We start from the raw sequence: 13,230 nt of genomic DNA, 5'->3' as shown, positions 1-13,230 counted from the left end.
TTGATCAAATGTATCTTTGATAAACTTAAACAATTAAAATATATAAAAGAAGACGTTGGATTTGTAAAAATATGATAACCTGGCTAATATGAGGACTTTATCTTTGAAATGCTAAAAAGATAAAAACATGCAATATATATTTATGAAAAAGATATGGAAACTAGTGAGAATTAGTTAAATTGTTGAAGTTGTTAATCATGTTTTAGTGGTATGGATGTTTCTCTTTTTAAAAATGACGTAGGTTTAAATCCTTGTAAGTGTACGATTGATTACGTGTTAAGAAAGAAAAAGAAAAGAAAAGTTGGAACTGTTAAAAAATACATAGCTATCCGATCCAGCATTTAGTTAGGAGGAGTTATGTGTATTCGAGGGTGGGTAGAGCTAGCTAGCTTTAATTGTTAACCTAATAATAATAATAATCTTTTGCTTATAAGTAGAAGATGCTTTGGACATTGCATTTCCATAAATGGAGTAAAATCTGTCTGTGTAAGCTATCCTCTCCTCTTAACCAGACCACCAGCCATACCATATTCTTAATACTTTGTATGATCAAAGCTGAATTCACAGCCAATAATAATAATAAAATTAAGTTATAAGGTACGGTTTGATTTCTGATTATTTATATTATTCATATATATTGTCATTAATCAAATGTTGTAGGCAGGCAGGGAGGCATGAATCACACGCTCTTAAACTACAAGCCCGTTTCCTCCTATTATCCGAATATGGTTTGTACTCATGTTATTCTTGTGTTTTATCTGTAATCATTTTCTGTTATTATCCGAATATTTCTTTATACATTATTTTATCATAATCACACATATACATTTTTTATATTCTTTTTATTAACATTGTTACAATACATACTCATATAGAAGATACTCACTCATGCTTAGGTGAAGTTTTGCGTTATGGATCCTCTTACATTCTATTTAAACTTGCTGCAGGTGGGTGCCACCGTGAACAAGAAGATCTTGATCAACAAGTCCAAAACCAACGACCTTCACACCACATGGAAAATAACAAAGGCTGGTTGTTGCAAGGTCCGATGTGAAGCTGATCATCAGCAATCTATGGAAGGTGTCGTCCGGTCGTCAACAGCAGCAAATTACGTTCCTTTATCACCTATTAGCTTCTTGGAGCGAGCCGCCCAGGTTTACAGAGACCGCCTCTCCGTGGTTTATGGGCCCAATATTAAGTACACATGGGAGGAAACCTACCGTAGGTGTCTCAACCTTGCCTCTGCTCTCAACCGCTTGGGGGTTTCTCGCGGCCACGTTGTAAGCATATATATATATATATATATATATATATATATAGAATAAGTATAATGTACTTCACGGCTTAACGTACGTTAACGTACGCGACAAATTTACGCACGTTAATATGAAAATCACGCACGTACAAAACTGATAAAACCTAATCACGCTTTCAGCAACTTGGATATAATCACGCATACATGTGTGTAATCACGCATGGGATTTTGATCAAATATATAATAACGCACGTTATAAACTTAATCACGCATGTTGTTTTTCGTCGCGTACGTTAACGTACGTTAAGCAGTTTTGTACGTTAACCTTTCTCTATATATATATATAGGGTGGGGTTCTAGAGTGAACAATAGTGTATTTGCGAACTGAGTGAACAAATCCTGGCCATTGATCTACACACGTGTATGGCCAGAATCTCATCATCAAATCGTAATATACACTAGTGTATTTCAACATCAAATCCTGGCCATTGATCTACACACGTGTATGGCCAGGATTAGTTCACTCAGTTCGCAAGCTACACTAGTGTTCACGCTTGAACCTAATCCTATATATATATATATATATCATGCATGCATGCTTCTTTCTAGTCACGCTTTTAAGAAATATTCAGTCTAACGAATGTGTGTTTGAATGGTGCAGGTAGCCACACTAGCACCAAACATCCCTGCAATGGTAGAGCTTCATTTCGCAATCCCCATGGCTGGAGCCATTATCTGCCCTCTTAACACACGCCTCAATCCCAACATGCTCTCAACCATTCTCCAACACTCGGAAGCCAAGATCATCTTTGTTGACTACCAACTACTTCAACTTGCCAAGGAAGCAATCCATCTTCTTAAAGAATCAACATCCCTCCCGCCTCTTCTTGTCACTATACCCGAACCTGGCTCTGGCTCTGGGTATGAATATGAAAATGAATACGAATACGAGAGTCTTGTGACGAGTGGGGCTGATTCTGAGTTTTCTATAATTCGACCGCATGATGAATGCGATCCTATTAGTTTAAACTACACATCAGGAACCACGTCAAAGCCAAAAGGGGTCCTTTACAATCACCGGGGCGCTTATCTCAACTCACTTGCATGTGTGTTCATGCTGGGCATGGGAGAGATGCCTACATACCTTTGGGCAGTGCCTATGTTTCACTGCAATGGATGGTGCTTGCCATGGGGGGTCGCAGTAGTTGGTGGGACCAATGTCTGCCTACGCCGTGTCGATCCTGAGCATATCTTTGACAATATAGTCCTTCATAAGGTCACACATATGGGTGGAGCTCCAACCGTCTTGAACATGATTGCAAATGCTTACCGGAAACTTCCACACAAGGTTGAGATCATGACCGCAGGCGCACCACCACCTGCCACGGTTATTTCCAAGATAGAGGAACTAGGGTTCCGTGTGTCTCACGCTTACGGGCTCACCGAAACGTACGGCTTAGGAACATGGTGTTTGTGGAAACCTGAGTGGGATTCGCTGGCGACGGAAGAAAAAGGAAGACTTAAAGCACGACAGGGAGTCAAACACTTTGGAGTGGAGGACGTAGATGTAAAAGACCCGACTACAATGGAGAGTGTAAAACATGACGGCAAATCAATAGGGGAGATTATGCTAAGGGGTAATACGATCATGAGCGGGTACTTGAAGGATCCCAGGGCGACAGAAGAGGCTTTTGCAGGAGGCTGGTTTAGAAGCGGGGATCTTGGGGTGAGGCATGAAGACGGGTATATAGAGGTCAAAGATCGGCTAAAAGACATTGTGATATCTGGGGGTGAAAATATATCGACCATCGAGGTAGAATCTGTGATATATAGACATAAAGGGGTTCTGGAAGTGGCGGTTGTGGGGCGGCCGGATGATCATTGGGGGCAGACACCGTGTGCATTTGTCAAGTTGAAACAAGGTGTTGAGGTTGATGCTCAAGAAATTATTGACTACTGCCGAGATCATATGCCACATTATATGGCGCCTCGGACTGTCATATTTCAAGATTTGCCAAGAAATTCAACCGGTAAGATAGAGAAGTCTGTGTTGAGAGAAAAGGCAAAAAAACTATGATAACCGATGAAAGCGTTACAAGTGCAATTTTTCTTTTCTGATAAGATAAGTACTTTTTTCACGTGTAATAATATCATACCGTCCAACATCTATACATTTGTACACAAGATGTGACAAGTCATACGAGTTTTATATGCGATTTGTGTACTTTGTTTGCTGTCTTCATTCAACCATTTGTATATTACTAATCTCGAATAGCATAGCATAGCATGTTTCCTGCTCCTGCTCCTTAGATTCAAGACCATATATTAAAAAAAGGCCCGGCCTATACAAACAACTCTATGAACCTAATATGTATGTGTGAATTTCCCGAAACCTCATACTAGAATGCAAAAGCACATCACTCCAATGACCGACTAAAAAAACTGTACACACATAAATCAATCTTAATCTTCTATGCGTTGAATCTCACCCATCATGATACGATTACTAGTAACCTTAAACCCAAGTAGAGCTGGGTCGATTTGCCTCCCTTTTTTACCCTTCTTTTTCCCACCTTTGCCCCCATCTGCACCACCCTCTTCTGCCAAAGGTGGCTTTTTAACATTGCTTTTACTTTTAAGCATGTCACTGAAGGATGTTGTCTCTGCCACATCACCATCACTCAACGGCCTCAACCCAACATCTTTCTTCCCACCTTGCTTTGCCACATCTTCTCCTGTCATTACTTACAACTAAATAAAACCATCTATTGACCTTGGTTTAAAAAAGCGCGAGGCGCTCCGAAGCGTTTTGGTTCCAAAAGCTTTAAGCGAAGCTTCAAGCGCGAAGCAAGAGCTTCACGTATACGAAGCGCTCAAAATAAAAAAAAATATTTGTACACATCAATATGACATATTCTACTTGTTAATCAATAATAAACACAAAAACATGATTAAAAACACACTTAACACATAAAAAACATAATTAAAACATAAATTAAAGTCGATTATTGGAGAAAGTATGAAGAATCGATGGAGAAGAGGGAGAGAGCGGCTGAAGATGTTTACTAACGTTCTTTTTTAGGGTAGCGGACCTCAATTAAACGCTATTAGAGACTATTGGGCCTAAATTAAAAACCTAATTCTGACCTGATTGGGCCAAAGCGTCGCTTCAAACCAATGGCGCTTCGGGCTTAAAGCGCGCTTCAAAACGCTTCACGTGGTTTGTCGCCTCAGAGCAAAAAAAGCGACAACCCTAGCTCTTCATCACCTCATGCTTTAAGCTCTCTTTTTTAAACCAAGCTATTGACTTTGGCAATCCCTTAGGCCAAACAAATCATTTTTTTACATATTCACATGGTCAAACACTCGTCTTATAACTAACATACCTTCAGAACTGGTCAACGTGGAATCATTTATCCCTCTCAAAGCCGAACCAGATACCAAATCAGATAATGCTTCATTGGATGATGATGCCCGTGGATGTTTCAGCAATATACTATTATCAGACGTTTTGGACACCCTGCAAATAAATATGTATGTATGTGCAATTGCATGTATGGCAATTCATTATGCCCCGCACCTAAGAGTTCTCCTTAAAGTCCGAAAAAATGGACTTCCCTCACGTACCGAGCCAGAACTGGATCTAGTAAGCAGTCTATGGTTGCCTTTCAAACCAATTGCTGATTCGTGAACCAACTGTCCCTGTGATGCAGATCCAACAGCAAATGCATGATTAAGTCCAACTTCTTGATTCAAGAGGTTAGATTCCCTACTTCCAAACGCTACCATATTATTTACATCCGATGTTCTGGCAGATTGTTTGTTAGGGTTCTGATGAAGTAGCTCCATAAGCAGTCTTTTTGAAGGGTCATCATCAGTTCCAGCAGACATCCAACGGCTAGGATCTTCTGAGATCCTTCTCATTTCCATATCTCTTTTTTGCCTTGTGTTATCAATGTGCAGTTGTTGAATCCTTGACTCAATCCATTCATTTGGCGCTTGCACATTGTTTTGTGAGGGATGGAAAGATTGATGAGCTCGAGCTACGAAATTAAGATCAAGGTTCATTGCTGGACTGCCACCTGGCATACGGAATGAACGGTCGAATGATAGTGGGTTAGGGTCATAAACACCCTGCTGAAGTCGTTCTTGTATTGAAAGATTGTGGTCAAGATGAGTCAACTCCTCAGGAGATGGTCTCTGATGCTGATAAATATCTAAAGGATTGAGACTACCAGAGTTAGCTCGGTTTAGACCACCAGTATTTACTGGCCAGACAGAACCAGGCTGGTCAAGATGGCTTAACTGCCTGCCATGAAATTGCTCATGTTGAAGCATCTGGAGTTCGATAGGTGCCATCTGTCCATGTTTTGCACGTGCTATCAGGTCCAATAGCTCATTTGGATGCCCTTGATGAGTTAGTTGACCGTACTTGGCTTGAATCATCTGCTCGTTCGATAGGTCAACATTATGGGGCTGGTGGTGGAGTTCATTCAAAATCTGATTCTTGAAAAGAATCTGATCAAGCATATTACTGGATCTTGCCACACCTGTATCACGTATATGATTTTGTGCCAACTGTTCAAGCAGCAACTGCTCCTTAAGTAGCAGTTGCTGTTGATTGAACTGCTGCTGTGACTGCAATTGTTGCTGGTGGTGAAGCTCAATTTGCCTTTGCTGCTGTTGCAACTGTAGTGCCGCTACAAGGGGATCCATACCTTGACCGGTTAACTATTTTGGGTTTATAGGAACTTGGTCTAGCATCGGTTCATCGTGGAAGGTTTGACCCTCAGAGTTAAACATTTGTAATGGGCCTTCATGCTCAGGCATTCTTGCTTGAACATGCTTTCTTGACAACCCGTTAAACTCAGGCAACTGCCAGTGCAGATTATCTGATGTAGATAGAAAACCTGTTTCAGAAACAGGTACACTAGCATCTTCGAAACCATTACCCTTATTCAGACTGGGACTTGCATCATTGGTGGTGGTGTATTCACGGCTAGCAACTAAGTGTGGCATAACAACACCTAACTCCAGGAATGGAGCTCCATCCGGTGCATCTGCCACCCGAACGGGTAAATCTGCCCCGAAAAACCCTTGCTCAAACCATGAAATGATATCGACCCCAAGAAATGGTCCCTGGATTTCCCCTTGAGGATCCCGATAGTAAAGACTTAACTCCTCGGGTAAAATATTTGTGGTTACATGTTGATTCATATTATTCTCAAAGGAATGCATGTTTCTTGTCCGATATTGTTCAGAAGATGAGTTAATAAATAAAGAGTTTGAGTCGATGCCCTGATACCCCAAAGTAGCCAAATCTGGAGCATCAACATAAGAAGCTCTATCATGAATTCGGTCAATAAAACTGTTGTTTGACCTTGTTTGCAACGCAGAGAATCTTTGTTCGTGATCCTGATCAGCATATTGACATGAATGTGGTTAAAATATCTAATTTATCATAATTGATTACTGACAAACAGTAGAGTTCACAGATTACGGTTAATAGGCTACTCACCCTCTTTTGTTTTATCCATTTGACCATCAAAGTGTAAACTACCGATAACTGTTTGACGAGTGTTTTGATTCGGGTCAATTATATCGTCCACAAAGGGGAGAGTGTCATCTTTCCCATTTGTGATTCCTAAATCCGAGACATCTATAGGATAATATCCAACTTCTTAGACACAGAAGAAGAGTCAAGTTTTTCTTCAACTTTTTCAGGCATGTTGGCAAAAGAAGAGTCAAGTTTCTGCCTACGGTAAATATCAAGAAGCTTTCCCCTTGGGTAAGTAAACATATCTAAGGACACAACTGGCTTGCCAATCATCCCTTCATTTTTCTCAATCAAACTTGCATATGAATGCCTCACAACAGTACCAATAGCTCTACCGTGTCCAATAGTAACGCCTGTGCTTGCATTTAAACCCTCAACGCGACCTTTATCAGGCCCAAACCCAGGTGCAGCCCGAAAAGAACCTGGCCCACTAGAATTTACCTCCATTCTATGGCGTGGTCTCCATTTATCACGAGATTCAGGATCACGGTCAGAAACTAGTTTAGTTCCACTTGCCTGTGTTTGCGTGTCACCATGAACATCCTCCTTTTCTTTTTCATCTGGGCCCCACCTAGATGACCATTTGCTATTACGGTTACCAACATCAATCCACCTGTCAGAGGAGGGAACTCTATTATCAGAAGTATCAGCACGGCGGTCGGTTTTCCTGCGGTCTTTTCTGCCAAGTAAGCCTGTTTCTCTTTCCTCTTAACGCCAGCGGCGACCACTTTCTGTTTCACTTACGGTTTTTCTCCAATCTTTTTTGTCGTCAGATCCATCAGAACGCAAAGCCTCCTTCAAACTGAAATCAGCAGAACTTCCAAGAGAGAGAGAACTTGGTGCACGCATTTCCTATAATCCGTATATGAATGTAATATTACAAAGCATGGCATTCATATACATAAGGACTGATCATGTATGCTGTAATTTAACCATAGTTATTAAAGGCGCTAGGCGCACTCAAGGCGCATAGGCCTCGCCTGGGGCCTAGGCGCAAAGCGCAAAAAAAGCAAGGGCATGAGAAAAATAAAGCGCATAATGAAAAAAAAATTAAAAATATATTATGTATTAGAAAAAGAATACTATTCTTTAAATAAAATAAACAAAATCTATTATACAACACTTTATATCATTTATTTAGTACCAAAAGTTCTAAAATATTAGTGTATTAGTGCAGAAAAGTAGTTTTCCTTGGATAAAAGTACGGAACTGGCTAGAATCTTGCCGGTATTTAGAAAATTTGGCCGGAAACTCTCAGGAATCTAGGAATCTCGCCGGAATGTACACCTGAACCATCACCTGGAGAATTAAAGCGCAATTTCCTTGACTTAAAGCGCAACTGCCTCGCCTCACCTGAAAAATGGGCCTAGGTGCAAGAGGCGATGGCTTTTAACAACTATGAATTTAACCATTATTTAAATCAAGGGAGCTCTTAATGATAGCATACAAAAGGTTAGAATGCAACCAACTAGAGCATATTCCAATGATACCATACCCATAGATATTTCTGCACATAAAATTTGAAATAAGTTGAATAAAACTCACCGTCTTACTATCGCCTGGTTTATCGTAGAGCCACTGCGGAGACAAGGGGATGCTGCTGTCCAAAACTGCTTGATCTTTGAATGATACAACCAAACCAAACCAATTTTAAAAACTAACTCAAATAGACGATATTCGAAAATCAAAGTGTTAGATTAAAGACAGTAACAGAATTTGAATTCTATAAAAAGTAACTGAGAATCAGATAGATGATAGGTGAATGTTATGTATAAGTGTGAAGGTAGAGTAGTCGTAAGGTGCAATGAAACAGAAGAATGTAAATCTAGATTCGGTAATTGAAAGATAAATGAAAGTCGCAATAATAGGTAGGAAGAGAAAGAGAAATTGCAGTAGATGAATAAAAGAAATACAGAATGAAGGGAGGTTTTGGAGGAGAGAAGATCGTCGGGAAGATCAGCCATCGGACGGAGATTCGTTGTTGTTGTTGTTAGGGTTTCCAAAAACTTCTTACTCACAGGGAGGGAGGGAGGAGAAACGGGGCCACCCCTTTCTTTCTTTTTATTGGATTACGTCATCATCTTCTATTTAACTAATATCCCATTTTTACAGTAGGCTCAAATAGGCAGTACAATCACTAAACACCCACCACCGCCGGAGCACCATAATTTTTTATGTTTAATTAGGTTATTGAAGACTCAAAAACCAGTTGATACGGACTGGCCAGAGTAGAACTTCAGATGATCCGACAAGAGACCTGCAAGATCACAAAAGACAAGCACGCCGTTAGCCTCGTCACAGGGAGGGGGGCCTCTCTGTGACCAAGCTCGGGCGTGAGAATAAGTATTTGTGAGGAGGAAAATAGTCAGGGAGAGAGAGAGTAGCGATTACCCCTTGCTGGAAGCTTTGGCGGGGTATTTATAGCTTTTGGGTGTGCTGACGTGGCGAGTTAGTTAGGGTCGGACCAGTCGCTATCATGACGGTTATGGAGGTGGGGCCTAGTTAGTTACACCGGACCATTGTAGCGTTCGGTTCGTTTCGTGGTGCTAGGCCCGATCCGATCTGTTTGTAGCAATGATTCGGTCCGGTTAGGGACGTATCCTCATCAAGTCCCCCTAGTTCGTAATGTTTGTTTAGCAAAAATATCGAACTATTTGTCGAAGTGTTCTGGAGTCCACGGTCTTTTGCTTGGCGGTTTTAAAATTTTGAAATTTGGGCGGTGATCTAAGATTGGTGACTGTCAGTCGTTTTAAATTTTCCGCCCGATGTGACGGTTGGTGTGCGTCAGTTATCCTGACGTGTCGTCGTCTGATTGGGACCTTTGAGGCGGTTTCGTATCCCTATAAAAAGGGAAGAGGTGATTTCTGATTTTACTTTTTACTTTATACTTTTATCCTTCACCTTCCTCTCTTCCTTTCTTCATCTTTGTGGCGAGAAAAAACATCGATCTGCTTATTCAGGTTAGTAAGTTCTTGTTTTCTGTTATGGCGAATAAAAGCAATCTTTCTGGTTGCTTTAATGTCTTGACTCAAAAGGGGTTAGATTGGTATGTGGAGAGTTATGCGATCCCTAAATCGCTAAACCCTATTCTTCCGGAAAAAGATACGCCTATCTACCCTTTCGTCCCGGGGAAGATCGGGATTTATACCCGTTTTTTCGACTACTGTAACTGCCGTCTGCCTCTGACGAAGTTCTTGGTTGAGGTTCTACTTTTTCATGAGGTACACTTGACTCAAGTGAATCCTTTTGGCCTTGCCAAGATTAGTCACTTTGAGTTGGCTTGTCGTAGCTTAGGGTCCGAGCCGGATTTGGATGTGTTCCGGGCTTTCTACAAGTTGAACCGGTCCGGAAATTGGTATACTTTTGAAGTTAGGGACAAAAGTTCTTGCTGCTATACATGGATCACTACGAGTATAAAGGACTGGAAAGATCACTTTTTCCTAGTTGATGATCGGTGCGTTCCGGAATTCATGGTGTGGAGGATAAAAAAGTCGAAACTCCCGGCTCCTCTTCCTGAAGATTTTTCGTATAACGAGAAGCTATACGCTGATTTGATAAAGGAGGCCGGACGTATACAGAAATATCCGGAACACATCCTCGTCATGGGTCGGATCAGTACGATGTGGGCCGAGCCAGAGTGGTATCCTACCCTTCGGTGGAACAAAGAGGGTTAGTTGTATAGAGTCTTATACATTTATGTGTTACTTATTTATATTCGAACCCCCTTCTTTTTCTTTTTTAGGTTGGTAGATATTACTTATCATTTGTCTTCTTGTGCAGTTATGGGTTTGAAGGAGGCGCTGCGGTTGAAGTCCTTCGATTCGAAGGAGCTGGATGTTCGTGCTACCAAGACTCCGAAGGGTGATACTCCGTATTTACAGCTCGTGCAACAAAATCTTTATCCAATTCGTGAGCCGGAGGCTCCTGGTGGTCAAGGTGCTTCAGGTTCGGCCCCTATTGTGTTGCCAGCTGCTCAAGTTCAAGCGATGGTTACGGCAGATGATGCTGGGGGTCGGAAAGCTGGTTCATCGATGACGAAGGGTTCCGGTTCTAAAATTATTATCGAGGATGAAGGGGTCCATCTTTCTGTCGGAGATTCAGAGACGCATGCTAGTGGGGAGAAAGGAGATAATGACCGGAACGACGATGAGGACGTCGGGGGAGATGGTGAAGACGAAGGTGAACAACCTCGGATTGCTTTGAAGAGGAAACGGGCTGCTCCCACTAAAACTGACCCAAAAGCCAAGCAGCCGAAAAGGACGAAGGCAGACTTCAAAACAATTACACTCGACGATGACGACCAAGTTACCGAATTCTCTACCGCTGGAGGTGTACTAGCAAACTTGGATGCTCATCTCCATGAGGGCCGCACCCCGCGGGATCATCCGTTGCAAACTCCTGTGAGCCCGTTGTCTTTTGGTAAGGGGGGTGTTAAGGTTGTTACGGACTTGCGCACGTCCGACCCCAAGAAAACTGTGCTTTCTCCTTCGGGTAAGTTTACTACGGGAGTTGCATCTAATGTGTCTAGGCCGAGCTCTTCGCCGCTTGATGGTGGGGACAGTGCTTCTTCGTCCCCTCTATGGTATGACACTGAGGCTGTGTTCTTGTCTCGGGAATTAGGTTCGGGAGATTTTGAAGGTGCGGATGCGGCTCATGCTTTGGAGAAGTATGTGCCGGAATGGTCGCTGGTGAACAAAGATAGGATCGTGGATGCCCTTTCGGCCAAGATGTCTTTGTTTCATTTGGGAACTCCTGCAGAACACTCCCACTACCGCAAGATGAGCGGACCGGAGCTTGGAAACACCTTGATGTTGAATCAAGCTCAGTCGAACTCTCTGGTGGTGGAGACGTACAAACGTTGGGTCGAGTCGGAGTCATTGTGCCACAAGCTTAAACGTGAGGTTGCTCATTTGAAAGGCGAGGGTGATGTTCGATCTAAAACGAAACAGGAGCTAGTTTCCCTGCGATCTCAAGTTGACCGACTGAAAGGGCAGGTATCGGAAGCCAAAGAAGTTACCAAGTCTTCTCAAGCTTCGGCCGCTGCGGCCCATGAGGCTCGTGACAAAGCCCTTCAAGATTTGGAGACTTCTAAGTCAAAACTTGCTGATTTGGAGAAAAAATTAACCGGAGCAGAGATGAAGCATGCCGCCGAGTTGAAAGAGATGCAGACGTCTCACGATCAGCTTCTGGCTGATTACCATCGCTTGGTTGATGGTACGTTTACAACCTTCTCGTCTTCCCCCCTTTTTTTATATAGTATTGTTATTGATCCTTTGGAGCATCGTCTCTTTGCAGCTAAAGACGAAATAGAGAGATCTCGTGACAGGGAGATCGAGTCGCATAAAACAACGATTGATGAAGCAAGAGGGATGTTGATTCGGTGCGAGCGTGATATGATTGAGGCATATGCGCAATTGTCGGAGCTCAAACTCACGAAGCACTGGTTTTTGACCGAGGGGGTTGCATGGGTTGTGAAGTTGGTGCATCAAAGCCCTGAATTGGAGAAGGTGGTTGCTGACCTGGTCAACAGTGTCAACGCGGTTGGGGCGAATGAAGGGATAAAACAGGGTTTTAAGGCCGCGCAGGATCTGGTTGGTTCCGCGGAGGAGGTTCCAGGTTACGATGCCGGAGCTCAGAGTGCCCTGGATGCTGCGGTGAAAGCTTTTGATGAGCTTAATATCTCCGTTCTTGACAAGGTAGCTGATTTGATAGACGAGCCCCTACCTGTTATCCAACAAAGAAGCAAGCTTCCCATTGTTGGGGAAGATGATAATATAGTTCAAGTTTAATGTTTTTGTTTCTTTGTAATCGTACAATGTGTTCTGTTGGTATGCTTCGCTTGAAACAATTTTAATTGCACAATGAATGACTGTTTTTGTGTTAAGTCATTTTTATTTTAACTTAGTTATTTAGCATCGGTTTGCGTCCAAACCTTTGCCGTATACTTTTAATCTTGGCGATCGCACCGGATGAAGTGCTTCGCCTGCTCAATAGATTTTAATTTTCTCTTGAACTATTTAAGCCTTCTCGATCAGCGCGAGGCATGGGTCGTGGCCCGTTCGTGCACGTTTAGAAATTTTGTTCGAACTTATATGTATGCTATCTTTATGCTTATAAAGATGTAGATCGCTTTATTTACTAGTTCGGGGAAAAAACATCCCGATTACAAAGGAAATAAAAAGTTATCGGGGTAATACCCTCCCGATTTACATATTGGAATCTGGAAATACTAAAAATATAAATTAGCGATCTTTCTCAGCCGTAGCTGGTTGTTTACATGAAACACTTTTTTAAGTGTACCCCATTCCATGTTCGAGGCACTGGGGTTCCGTCAAGCTTCTCTAGCACATACGAGCCCTTCTCACTGGCTTCCTTGACTCGGTATGACCCTTCCCACTTTGGGGTTAGTTTGCCGGGG

At 42.3% G+C, this 13,230-nt stretch overlaps 1 protein-coding gene and 1 pseudogene across 2 annotated transcripts; one reads left to right on the top strand and one right to left on the bottom strand.

Annotated features, from left to right (window-relative positions):
* The first annotated feature begins 466 nt into the window (after positions 1–466).
* LOC110926342 (probable acyl-activating enzyme 1, peroxisomal) lies at positions 467–3,366 on the top strand. Of its 2 annotated transcripts, none has more exons than XM_022170085.2 (4): positions 467–597; positions 661–728; positions 948–1,280; positions 1,917–3,366. In XM_022170085.2, exons 2-4 carry the CDS (start codon positions 675–677, stop codon positions 3,330–3,332), a joined length of 1,803 nt encoding a protein of 600 aa, XP_022025777.1. In that variant the 5' UTR covers positions 467–597; positions 661–674; the 3' UTR covers positions 3,333–3,366. The 2 variants fall into 2 exon arrangements, with proteins under 2 accessions (XP_022025777.1, XP_035842327.1); XM_035986434.1 differs by having other exon boundaries at positions 494–597; positions 665–728.
* Positions 3,367–3,521: 155 nt separating this feature from the next.
* On the bottom strand, positions 3,522–8,859 carry LOC110925403 (annotated as a pseudogene).
* Between the last annotated feature and the right edge of the window lie 4,371 nt (positions 8,860–13,230).

Source organism: Helianthus annuus, chromosome 17, assembly GCF_002127325.2.
Source record: "Helianthus annuus cultivar XRQ/B chromosome 17, HanXRQr2.0-SUNRISE, whole genome shotgun sequence".
NCBI classification, from domain to species: Eukaryota; Viridiplantae; Streptophyta; class Magnoliopsida; order Asterales; family Asteraceae; genus Helianthus; species Helianthus annuus.
This window is presented reverse-complemented; position numbering and strand designations above follow the sequence as displayed.